This window comes from Scyliorhinus torazame, chromosome 5 (genome assembly GCF_047496885.1).
Source record: "Scyliorhinus torazame isolate Kashiwa2021f chromosome 5, sScyTor2.1, whole genome shotgun sequence".
NCBI lineage: Eukaryota > Metazoa > Chordata > Chondrichthyes > Carcharhiniformes > Scyliorhinidae > Scyliorhinus > Scyliorhinus torazame.
Genome location: NC_092711.1, coordinates 3,921,105 through 3,933,405, shown reverse-complemented (window position 1 = coordinate 3,933,405; position 12,301 = coordinate 3,921,105). Strand labels below are relative to the sequence as shown.

The window sequence follows — 12,301 nt, the reverse complement described above, 5'->3', positions numbered from 1 at the left end:
GGATTAGTTTGGGATTGATACAGGGCTATGGGGAGAGAGTGGGACAGTGGGATTAGTTTGTGGATTGATACAGGGCTATGGGGAGAGAGTGGGACAGTGGGATTAGTTTGGGATTGATACAGGGCTATGGGGAGAGAGCGGGGCAGTGGGATTAGTTTGGGGATTGATACAGGTCTATGGGGAGAGAGTGGGGCAGTGGGATTAGTTTGGGGATTGATACAGGGCTATGGGGAGAGAGCGGGGCAGTGGGATGAGTTTGGGATTGATACAGGGCTATTGGGAGAGAGTGGGGCAGAGGGGTTAGTTTGGGGATTGATACAGGGCTATGGGGAGAGAGCGGGGCAGTGGGATTAATTTGGGTATTGATACAGGGCTGTGGGGAGAGCAGGGCAGTGGGATTAGTTTGGGGATTGATACAGGGCTATGGGGAGAGAGTGGGACAGTGGGATTAGTTTGGGATTGATACAGGGCTATGGGGAGAAAGTGGGACAGTGGGATTAGTTTGGGGATTGATACAGGGCTATGGGGAGAGTGGGGCAGTGGGATTAGTTTGGGGATTGATACAGGGCTATGGGGAGACTGGGGCAGTGGGATTAGTTTGGGGATTGATACAGGGCTGTGGGGAGAGAGTGGGGCAGTGGGATTAGTTTGGGGATTGATACAGGGCTATGGGGAGAGTGGGGCAGTGGGATTAGTTTGGGGATTGATACAGGGCTATGGGGAGAGAGTGGGGCAGATGGATTAGTTTGGGGATTGATACAGGGCTATGGGGAGAGAGTGGGGCAGTGGGATTAGTTTGTGGATTGATACAGGGCTATGGGGAGAGTGCGGGGCAGTGGGATTAGTTTGTGGATTGATACAGGGCTATGGGGAGAGAGTGGGGTAGTGGGATTAGTTTGGGGATGATACAGGGCTATGGGGAGAGAGTGGGGCAGTGGGATTAGTTTGGGATTGATACAGGGCTATGGGGAGAGAGCGGGGCAGTGGGATTAGTTTGTGGATTGATACAGGGCTATGGGGAGAGAGTGGGGTTGTGGGATTAGTTTGGGGATGATACAGGGCTATGGGGAGAGAGTGGGGCAGTGGGATTAGTTTGGGATTGATACAGGGCTATGGGGAGAGAGGGTGCAGTGGGATTAGTTTGGGGATTGAGACAGGGCTATGGAGAGAGAGATGGGGCAGTGGGATTAGTTTGGGGATTGATACATGGCTATGGGGAGAGAGTGGGGCAGTGGGATTAGTTTGGGGATTGATACGGGGCTATGGGGAGAGAGCGGGACAGTGGGATTAGTTTGGGGATTGATACAGGACTATGTGGAGAGAGTCGGGCAGTGGGACTAGTTTGGGGATTGATACAGGGCTATGGGGAGAGAGTGGGGCAGTGGGATTAGCTTGGGATTGATACAGGGCTATGGGGAGAGAGCGGGGCAGTGGGATTAGTTTGGGGATTGATACAGGGCTATGGGGAGAGAGTGGGGAAGTGGGATTAGTTGGGGATTGATACAGGCCTATGGGGATAGAGCGGGGCAGTGGGATTAGTTTGGGGATTGATACAGGGCTATGGGGAGAGAGTGGGGCAGTGGGATTAGTTTGGGGATTGATACAGGGCTATGGGGAGAGAGCGGGGCAGTGGGATTAGTTTGTGGATTGATACAGGGCTATGGGGAGAGAGTGGGGCAGTGGGATTAGTTTGGGGATTGATACAGGGCTATGGGGAGAGAGTCGGGCAGTGGGACTAGTTTGGGGATTGATACAGGGCTATGTGGAGAGAGTGGGGCAGTGGGATGAGTTTGGGGTTGATACAGGGCTATGGGGAGAGAGCGGGGCAGTGGGATTAGTTTGGGGATTGATACAGGACTATGTGGAGAGAGTCGGGCAGTGGGACTAGTTTGGGGATTGATACAGGGCTATGGGGAGAGAGGGTGCAGTGGGATTAGTTTGGGGATTGATACATGGCTATGGGGAGAGAGTGGGGCAGTGGGATTAGTTTGGGGATTGATACAGGGCTCTGGGGAGAGAGTGGGGCAGTGGGATTAGTTTGGGGATTGATACAGGGCTATGGGGAGAGCGCGGGACAGTGGGATTAGTTTGGGGATTGATACAGGGCTCTGGGGAGAGAGCGGGACAATGGGATTAGTTTGGGGACTGATACAGGGCTCTGGGGAGAGAGCGGGACAGTAAACTGAATACACTAACCCATTAAGACTTCTTTTCGCATCTCCCCGTCGCCATCCACAGAGATATCCTCATCGAGCGCCATGACATCTCCCTAAACACAAAACAAACATCCAACTGAGAAGAGAAACCGAGGCGGGTCTCGTATCGCAGCCTCGCGTTCGCCTCCCGGGAGAGACTAACTGTAACGCCCAGTCTCAGTCTGGATTTGACTGACTGACTCACCCAGGGGGGCACAGTAAAAGTCTTACAACACCAGGTTAAAGTGAAACAGGTTTGTTTCGAATCACTAGCTTTCGGAGCGCAGCTCCTTCCTCGGGTGAATGAAGAGGTGGGTTCACAAACACAGCACATATAGACAAAGTCAACGATGCAAGACGATACTTTGAATGCGAGGTTTTGCAGGTAATTAAGTCTTTACAGGTCCAGACGGAGCAACTGGAGAGAGGGATAATCCCAGGTTAAAGAGGGGTGAATGGTCTCAAGCCAGGACAGTTGGTCGGATTTCCCAAGCCCAGGCCAGAGGGTGGGGGGTGAGTCTAACGCGACTTGAATCCAAGGTCCCGGTTGAGGCCGTACTCATGTGTGCGGAACTTGGCTATACGTTTCTGCGCGACAATCGCCAGGTAGGAATGTTCCCTTCCAGTCGGGGAACACTCCAGCAGCCGAGGGCATTCAGCCTCTGATCTCCGGGTAAGCGTTCTCCAAGGCGGCCTTCAGGACGCGCGACAACGCAGAATCGCCGAGCGGAAGCTTATAGCCAGGTTCCGCACACGAGTACGGCCTCAACTGGGACCTGGGATTCATGTCGCATTACATTCACCCCCTACCCTCGGCTTGCAAAATCATAGATTATCATAGAATTTACAGTGCAGAAGGAGGCCATTCGGCCCATCGATCTGCACCAGCTCTTGGAAAGAGCACCCCACCCAAGGTCAACACCTCCACCCTATCCCCATAACCCAGTAACCCCACCCAACACTAAGGGCAATTTTGGACACTAAGGGCAATTTATCACGGCCAATCCACCTAACCTGCACATCTTTGGACTGTGGGAGGAAACTGGAGCACCCGGAGGAAACCCACGCAGACACGGGGAGGACGTGCAGACTCCGCACAGACAGTGACCCAAGCCGGAATCGAACCTGGGACCCTGGGGCTGTGAAGCAATTGTGCTATCCACAAGGCTACCGTGCTGTCCTTAAGAACAAATAAATCTACACTATATCATTCTACCGTAATCCATGTACCTATCCAATAGCCGCTTGAAGGTCCCTAATGTTTCCGACTCAACTACTTCCACAGGCAGTGCATTCCATGCCCCCACAACTGTCCTGGCTTGAGACAATTCACACCGCTTTAATCTGGGATCATCCCTCTCTCCAGTTGCTCTGTCTGGAACCGTAAAGACTTAATTACCTGCAAAGCCTCGCATTCAAAGTGTCATCTTGCATCGTTGACTTTGTCGATATATGCTGTGTTTGTGAACCCACCTCTTCATTCACCTGAGGAAGGAGCAGCGCTCCGAAAGCTAGGGATTCGAAACAAACCTGTTGGACTTTAACCTGGTGTTGTTAGACTTCTAACTGTGCTCACCCCAGTCCAACGCCGGCATCGCCACATCTTCGCGATGATGACACGTGCCCAGGTGATTTTCCAAACCCAGGTATTTTGCCTCAGGTCTCCACACACCGTGTCGAGAAGGTGAGCTTTAACTCACGCGCACCCAGAGCCGGGTCACAGGACGCAGCCTGGTGCATCGGTATTAGCATGGCAACTCATCACTGGCAAACATGGGGATCGGGCAGCTCACCCCCCTCACCCTCAGTGGGCAAAATCCGGCAACAGGGCCTCCCACACCGACTCAACCCAGACCCCACCCCCTCTCTCTCCCAGGGAGATATCTGTACACTGACTGGTGTCTCTCAGTCCTCTCTCTCTCAGGGAGATATCTGTACACTGACTGGTGTCTCTCAGTCCTCTCTCTCTCTCTCTCAGTGAGATATCTGTACACTGACTGGTGTCTCTCAGTCCTCTCTCTCTCAGGGAGATATCTGTACACTGACTGGTGTCTCTCAGTCCCCCCTCTCTATCAGGGAGATATCTGTACACTGACTGGTGTCTCTCAGTCCCCTCTTTCTCTCAGGGAGATATCTGTACAGTGACTGGTGTCTCTCAGTCCTCTCTCCCAGGGAGATATCTGTACACTGACTGGTGTCTCTCAGTCCCCTCTCTCTCTCAGGGAGATATCTGTACGCTGACTGGTGTCTCTCAGTCCCCTCTCTCTCTCTCTCTCTCAGGGAAACATCTGTACACTGACTGGCGTCTCTCAGTCCCCCCTCTCTCTCAGGGAGATATCTGTACAGTGACTGGTGTCTCTCAGTCCTCTCTTTCTCTCAGGGAGATATCTGTACAGTGACTGGTGTCTCTCAGTCCTCTCTCTCAGGGAGATATCTGTACACTGACTGGTGTCTCTCAGTCCCCTCTCTCTCAGGGAGATATCTGTACACTGACTGGTGTCTCTCAGTCCCCTCTCTCTCCCAGGGAGATATCTGTGCACTGACTGGTGTCTCTCAGTCCCCTCTCTCTCAGGGAGATATCTGTACACTGACTGGTGTCTCTCAGTCCCCTCTCTCTCTCAGGGAGATATCTGTACACTGACTGGTGTCTCTCAGTCCCCTCTCTCTCAGGGAGATATCTGTACACTGACTGGTGTCTCTCAGTCCCCTCTCTCTCTCAGGGAGATATCTGTACACTGACTGGTGCCTCTCAGTCCTCTCTCTCTCTCAGGGAGGTGTCTGTACACTGCCTGGTCTCTCTCAGTCCCCTCTCTCTCTCAGGGAGATATCTGTACACTGACTGGTGTCTCTCAGTCCCCTCTCTCTCTCGGGGAGATATCTGTGCACTGACTGGTGTCTCTCAGTCCCCTCTCTCTCAGGGAGATATCTGTACACTGACTGGTGTCTCTCAGTCCCCTCTCTCTCTCAGGGAGATATCTGTACACTGACTGGTGTCTCTCAGTCCCCTCTCTCTCAGGGAGATATCTGTACACTGACTGGTGTCTCTCAGTCCCCTCTCTCTCTCAGGGAGATATCTGTACACTGACTGGTGTCTCTCAGTCCTCTCTCTCTCAGGGAGATATCTGTACACTGACTGGTGTCTCTCAGTCCCCTCTCTCTCTCAGGGAGATATCTGTACACTGACTGGTGTCTCTCAGTCCCCTCTCTCTCTCAGGGAGATATCTGTACACTGACTGGTGTCTCTCAGTCCTCTCTCTCCCAGGGAGATATCTGTACACTGACTGGTGTCTCTCAGTCCCCTCTCTCTCTCAGGGAGATATCTGTACACTGACTGGTGTCTCTCAGTCCTCTCTCTCTCAGGGAGATATCTGTACACTGACTGGTGTCTCTCAGTCATTTCTCTCTCAGGGAGATATCTGTGAACCATTTCCTATTGTGTGCCCAGACAATGCCTGAACCCCCACTTCAGGAACTCTTGGGAATATTGAGGTGATCACTCACATCTTCGTCACGTTGGTCTCTTCCCAGGATGAGAGGCTTGTACTCTGGGTCCTCCATATCTCTCTCGAACTCTCCACTGGAAGAGATACCACCAAATTAATTAACGGGCTCAATGGGCTCCTGGACGGACTCCTAACGTGGTTGAGGGAGGTGATGGGGTCATGGGACAGGGCCTCGAAGGGAAACCAGACTCCGGCCGATGGATTTGACGGTCAGCGAGGGGAGAGATATTCCCATTGCTGAACTTAAGGGTCAGCGAGGGGACAGAAACTCCAATTGATGGATTTGACGGTCAGCGAGGGGACAGAAACTCCGATCGATGGATCTGACGGTCAGCGAGGGGAGAGAGACTCCAATCGATGGATTTGACGGTCAGCGAGGGGAGAGATATTCTCATCGCTGAACTTAACTGTCAGCGAGGGGACAGAAACTCCAATGGATGGATTTAACGGTCAGCGAGGGGACAGAAACTCCGATCGATGGTTTTAACGGTCAGCGAGGAGACAGGAACTCCAATCGAAGGATTTAACGGTCAGCGAGGGGACAGAAACTCCGATCGATGGTTTTGACGGTCAGCGAGGGGACAGAAACTCCAATCGAAGGATTTAACGGTCAGCGAGGGGACAGAAACTCCGATCGAAGGATTTGACGGTCAGCGAGGGGAGAGATATTCCCATCGCTGAACTTAAGGGTCAGCGAGGGGACAGAAACTCCAATCGATGGATTTGACGGTCAGCGAGGGGAGAGAAACTCCGATCGATGGATTTGACGGTCAGCGAGGGGACAGAAACTCCAATCGATGGATTTGACGGTCAGCGAGGGGAGAGATATTGCCATCGCTGAACTTAAGGGTCAGCGAGGGGACAGAAACACCAATCGATGGATTTGACGGTCAGCGAGGGGAGAGATATTCCCATCGCTGAACTTAAGGGTCAGCGAGGGGACAGAAACTCCGATCGATGGATTTGACGGTCAGCGAGGGGAGAGAAACTCCGATCGATGGATTTGACGGTCAGCGAGGGGAGAGATATTCCCATCGCTGAACTTAAGGGTCAGCGAGGGGACAGAAACTCCAATCGATGGATTTGACGGTCAGCGAGGGGAGAGATATTCTCATCGCTGAACTTAAGGGTCAGCGAGGGGACAGAAACTCCGATCGATGGATTTGACGGTCAGCGAGGGGAGAGAAACTCCGATCGATGGATTTGACGGTCAGCGAGGGGAGAGATATTCCCATCGCTGAACTTAAGGGTCAGCGAGGGGACAGAAACTCCAATCGATGGATTTGACGGTCAGCGAGGGGAGAGAAACTCCGATCGATGGATTTGACGGTCAGCGAGGGGACAGAAACTCCAATCGATGGATTTGACGGTCAGCGAGGGGAGAGATATTGCCATCGCTGAACTTAAGGGTCAGCGAGGGGACAGAAACACCAATCGATGGATTTGACGGTCAGCGAGGGGAGAGATATTCCCATCGCTGAACTTAAGGGTCAGCGAGGGGACAGAAACTCCGATCGATGGATTTGACGGTCAGCGAGGGGAGAGAAACTCCGATCGATGGATTTGACGGTCAGCGAGGGGAGAGATATTCCCATCGCTGAACTTAAGGGTCAGCGAGGGGACAGAAACTCCAATCGATGGATTTGACGGTCAGCGAGGGGAGAGATATTCTCATCGCTGAACTTAACGGTCAGCGAGGGGCAGAAACTCCAATCGATGGATTTGACGGTCAGCGAGGGGAGAGATATTCTCATCGCTGAACTTAAGGGTCAGCGAGGGGACAGAAACTCCGATCGATGGATTTGACGGTCAGCGAGGGGAGAGAAACTCCGATCGATGGATTTGACGGTCAGCGAGGGGAGAGATATTCCCATCGCTGAACTTAAGGGTCAGCGAGGGGACAGAAACTCCAATCGATGGATTTGACGGTCAGCGAGGGGAGAGATATTCTCATCGCTGAACTTAACGGTCAGCGAGGGGGCAGAAACTCCAATCGATGGATTTAACGGTCAGCGAGGGGAGAGAAACTCCGATCGAAGGATTTAACAGGAGTTGACCTGGACTCTGTATGTTAGATTCAGTGCTCAACGACGGGGCACGAGCACTGACCGATGGATTTAACGATCAGCGAGGAGACACAGATTCTGGTTGTCTACCTACCTGTCGCCGATGTCGCCAAAATTATCGGTCCCTCTTTGTTCTGCGGCAATCGCTTTCTCATCTGGCCGGCCCACCTGCTCCAGGAAGCAGAGCGCCGGATCTGCTCGCATGGTGTTGTACTTCTCGTAGCCTGTCGTGCAACGGAGAAGACAGTTAACCAGGTTAATGCAGAGGCACCACATGGGGCATCTGAGCCTCAACTCAAGCGTCACGAGTTTCAGATAAAAGAGAACAAAGCGACCACTCGTCACCTCACTTCCAGATGCCCCACAATATTTCACCAGATGGGGTAGCAGCCTTCAAAAGGTAAATCAAACATCTGATGCCATTTTAATACAGTCTGGGAATCGAGAGTTCAAGCAACTGCAAGCAACTTGCACAGTAGTCTAGACAAATATACCTTAAAGGGGCTGGTGTAAAATACTGGACTGGATTCACTGTTAAAAGTGGAGCGCAAGCTTGCGCGAAAGGTGACATTTGTAAAACCTGGACTGGATTTCGGAATGCAAACTGCGGAGGGAAAGGATTATTGTGCGAGTAAATTTCAAAACGTGTTTTTGCGAGTGGAGTTTAGAAAGCCTCATGTGACAATAGTTTGTGGGGCTTCGGAGGAGCAATTCACAGACACTAAATTGGGTTCAGGGCAGAGGGCGAGTATTTGACCACAGCCAATCTGCATGCTGAAAAGGAATTTACAATAAGAATCGTTATTGTTACAAGTAGGCTTACATTAACACTGCAATGAAGTTACTGTGAAAAGCCCCTAGTTGCCACATTCCGGCGCCTGTTCGGGGAGGCTGGTACGGGAATCGAACCGTGCTGCTGGCCTGCCTTGCTCTGCTTTCAAAGCCAGCGATTTAGCCCAGTGTGCTAAACCAGCCCCTGATCTGATGATCTAAACCAGTGTAGCCACTTCAAATGGCTGGCTCCCGATTAGAATGGCCAAACCCCGATTTAAAATGGCGAACGGAAAAGGCTGATGGGAAAATCAGCCAACAGGACTCAAACAAGCAGCTGCAGGGAAAACTGTGTATTCGCCTCTGGGGAGGCCAGACAGGATCGATACCTGCAGCCATCAGCATACCAAAACACCAGCCATCTGAATACTAATTAGCAATCCCCGGGAACAATGTGCAACAAATTAGACACACAAAGCCAACCCAGACTTTTCGGCGCCAGCAGGAGCCGACACAAAGAGAGGTGAACGACCACCCCAAAACCGCCCATCTATCAAGGAATCGCTCCAGCATGGGAGAATATCGAACCAAGCGATTGGGACGAAGTCCAATCACTTGGAACCAGGTACAGGGTCCGCCCCGAAAGGCGGGGAAGCCCCTGGAGACTATAAGAATAGGGCCAAGTTCAAATCGACCCTTCTTCACCCTGCTGCCTTCTGCAACAACCGCTCAAATCGTAAGTCCTACTTCAACGCTCGCTACGAGACAGGCGCTCCTGGCTATCGAACTGTACCCGCTTGGAATCCCGCAGGCTCAGAACCCATTCGAAAGGCCATTCGTTTCCCTGACCTGGTGGGCCATTTCCAAAGTTAAGTATTGGCCTGCTAGTTGTAGGAAGTAGCTTAGAAGTAGATTTAATGTATAAGTATTAATTGCTGTATATAATAAATGAGCGTTGATTTAACTCTTACTAAGCGGTGTGTTAGATTATTAATCATTACTCGGACTTGAACCACGTGGCGGTATCAGAAAGATACCTGGCGACTCAAGAGCAAAGGTGACAGAATAAGAGCAATTAAACTAAGGCTAAAGTTAAGGGCAACACCAGCCTCCCCGAACAGGCGCCGGAATGTGGCGACTAGGGGCTTTTCACAGTAACTTCATTTGAAGCCTACCCGTGACAATAAGCGATTTTCATTTCATTCATTGCATTTCATCAGTCACGATCTCATTGACTGGCGGAGCCGACAGGGACTGCGGAGGTTCAAGGAGGCAGCTCACCGCCACAGTCCGAAGGGCAGTTAGAGGTGAGCAATAAACGGCGGCCCAACCTCATCCCGTAACATGACCTAAACAAAGACGCGATGGGCTGAGTGGTCACGATGGCAGCTGTCACTCACCGTGTTTGAACACACCAATCAGCAGTGATTTATCAGCCTCTTCGTCCCACCAGTCAGCAGGCACTTCCATCGTGTCGACCTCTGGGATCCACACGTCAATGTCACTGCAGGAGGCAGAGGCAGGGGTCAGACTGAACTCGGAGAGATGGGGGACGGGCAGAGCAGGTTGGGGAAGGAGGCAAATACACCACAACGGGTGGATGTGTCTGTGTGCGCATCTGCGAGAGAGTCCGTGTGCGCATCTGAGAGTCCGTGTGTGCATCTGAGAGTCCGTGTGTGCATCTGAGAGTCCGGTGTGCGCATCTGAGAGTCCGTGTGCGCATCTGAGAGTGTGTCCGGGTGCGCATCTGTAAGAGAGTCCGTGTGCGCATCTGAAAGAGTCCGTGTGCGCATCTGAGAGAGTCCGTGTGCGCATCTGAGAGTCCGTGGTGCGCATCTGAGAGAGAGTCCGTGTGCGCATCTGAGAGAGTCCGTGTGCGCATCTGTGGGAGAGTCCGTGTGCCCATCTGTGAGAGAGTCCGTGTGCCCATCTGTGAGAGAGTCCGTGTGCGCATCTGAGAGAGAGTCCGTGTGCGCATCTGAGAGAGAGTCCGTGTGTGCATCTGAGAGTCCGTGTGCGCATCTGAGAGAGAGTCCGTGCGTGCATCTGAAAGTCCGTGTGCGCATCTGCGAGAGAGTCCGTGTGCGTATCTGAGAGAGAGTCCGTGTGCGCATCTGAGAGAGAGTCCGTGTGCGCATCTGAGAGAGAGTCCGTGTGCGCATCTGTGAGAGAGTCCGTGTGTGCATCTGTGAGAGAGTCCGTGTGCGCATCTGTGTCAGAGTCCGTGTGTGCATCTGTGTCAGAGTCCGTGTGTGCATCTGTGAGAGAGTCCGTGTGTGCATCTGTGAGAGAGTCCGTGTGCGCATCTGTGAGAGAGTCCGTGTGCGCATCTGTGAGAGAGTCCGTGTGCGCATCTGTGAGAGTCCGTGTGCGCATCTGTGAGAGAGTCCGTGTGTGCATCTGTGAGAGAGTCCATGTGCGCATCTGTGAGAGTCCGTGTGCGCATCTGTGAGAGAGTCCGTGTGTGCATCTGTGAGAGAGTCCGTGTGCGCATCTGTGAGAGAGTCCGTGTGCGCATCTGTGAGGGTCCGTGTGCGCATCTGAGAGTGAGTCCGTGTGCGCATCTGAGAGAGAGTCCGTGTGCGCATCTGAGAGAGAGTCCGTGTGCGTATCTGTGAGAGAGTCCGTGTGTGCATCTGTGAGAGAGTCCGTGTGCGCATCTGTGTCAGAGTCCGTGTGTGCATCTGTGTCAGAGTCCGTGTGCGCATCTGTGAGAGAGTCCGTGTATGCATCTGTGAGAGAGTCCGTGTGTGCATCTGTGAGAGAGTCCGTGTGCGCATCTGTGAGAGAGTCCGTGTGCGCATCTGTGAGAGAGTCCGTGTGCGCATCTGAGAGAGAGTCCGTGTGCGCATCTGAGAGAGTCCGTGTGCGCATCTGAGAGTCCGTGTGCGCATCTGTGAGAGTCCGTGTGCGCATCTGTGAGAGAGTCCGTGTGCGCATCTGTGAGAGAGTCCGTGTGCGCATCGGAGAGAGAGTCCGTGTGCGCATCTGAGAGAGAGTCCGTGTGTGCATCTGAGAGTCCGTGTGCGCATCTGCGAGAGAGTCCGTGTGCGCATCTGAGAGAGAGTCTGTGTGCGCATCTGAGAGAGAGTCCGTGTGCGCATCTGAGAGAGAGTCCGTGTGCGCATCTGTGAGAGAGTCCGTGTGTGCATCTGTGAGAGAGTCCGTGTGCGCATCTGTGTCAGAGTCAGTGTGTGCATCTGTGAGAGAGTCCGTGTGCGCATCTGTGACAGTCAGTGTGTGCATCTGTGAGAGAGTCCGTGTGTGCATCTATGAGAGAGTCCGTGTGCGCACACGCGTGTATCTGGGGCACTGTTTTCCAAGGGCAGAGCGGAGAGCAGGGCGGGGGAGAAAAGTGAAGCGACACCTACTTGATATCCGCTCCGTCTAGGACCCTGTCAGACTGATCGCCAATCACTTCTTGCTTCAAGTAGTACAACATTCGAACTCTGAGCAGAACCCTGGGGAAATCAGAGAGGAAACGCATGTCGGAGTCAGTACACAGCGTGGAAAAAAAACAACTTTCATTGGCAGCCCCCCAGACACACGCAGCCGTCTTCAACGTGGACGATTCTGGAGGGAGACAGCGTGAGATGGAGCAGGAGAGGCGCAGAGAGGGAAGGAATTAAGAAAGACATTTCAGAGTTGCGGGACCTGGCTGTTGATAGCAGTGCCGCCAATTACAGGTGCAACAGGTGATTCAGAAGGCAAATGGAATTTTGTCCTTCATTGCTAGAGGGATGGAGTTTAAGACTAGGGAGGTCAT

The 12,301-nt window shown here is 52.8% G+C and overlaps 1 protein-coding gene, 1 long non-coding RNA gene and 1 other non-coding gene across 10 annotated transcripts in view; 1 reads left to right on the top strand and 2 right to left on the bottom strand.

Annotated features, from left to right (window-relative positions):
- The window catches only part of LOC140418149 (uncharacterized), a 1,069,702-nt gene that overhangs the window by 824,186 nt on the left and 233,215 nt on the right, over positions 1-12,301 (top strand). The window lies entirely within an intron of this gene.
- LOC140418141 (chromodomain-helicase-DNA-binding protein 8-like) overlaps positions 1-12,301 on the bottom strand; it is a 257,962-nt gene that overhangs the window by 35,299 nt on the left and 210,362 nt on the right. For all 8 annotated transcript variants that reach the window (XM_072501551.1, XM_072501558.1, XM_072501554.1 and 5 more), the window contains exons 25-29: positions 11,907-11,996; positions 9,936-10,039; positions 7,859-7,988; positions 5,697-5,772; positions 2,197-2,269 (exon numbers count right to left, since the gene is read on the bottom strand). In XM_072501551.1, the coding sequence (XP_072357652.1) occupies positions 2,197-2,269; positions 5,697-5,772; positions 7,859-7,988; positions 9,936-10,039; positions 11,907-11,996 (473 nt within the window). The remainder of the gene's footprint in view (positions 1-2,196; positions 2,270-5,696; positions 5,773-7,858; positions 7,989-9,935; positions 10,040-11,906; positions 11,997-12,301) is intronic.
- LOC140422866 (small nucleolar RNA U6-53/MBII-28) lies at positions 3,847-3,965 on the bottom strand. The gene has a single exon (XR_011947643.1). It is a non-coding gene; the product is annotated as a small nucleolar RNA U6-53/MBII-28 (small nucleolar RNA).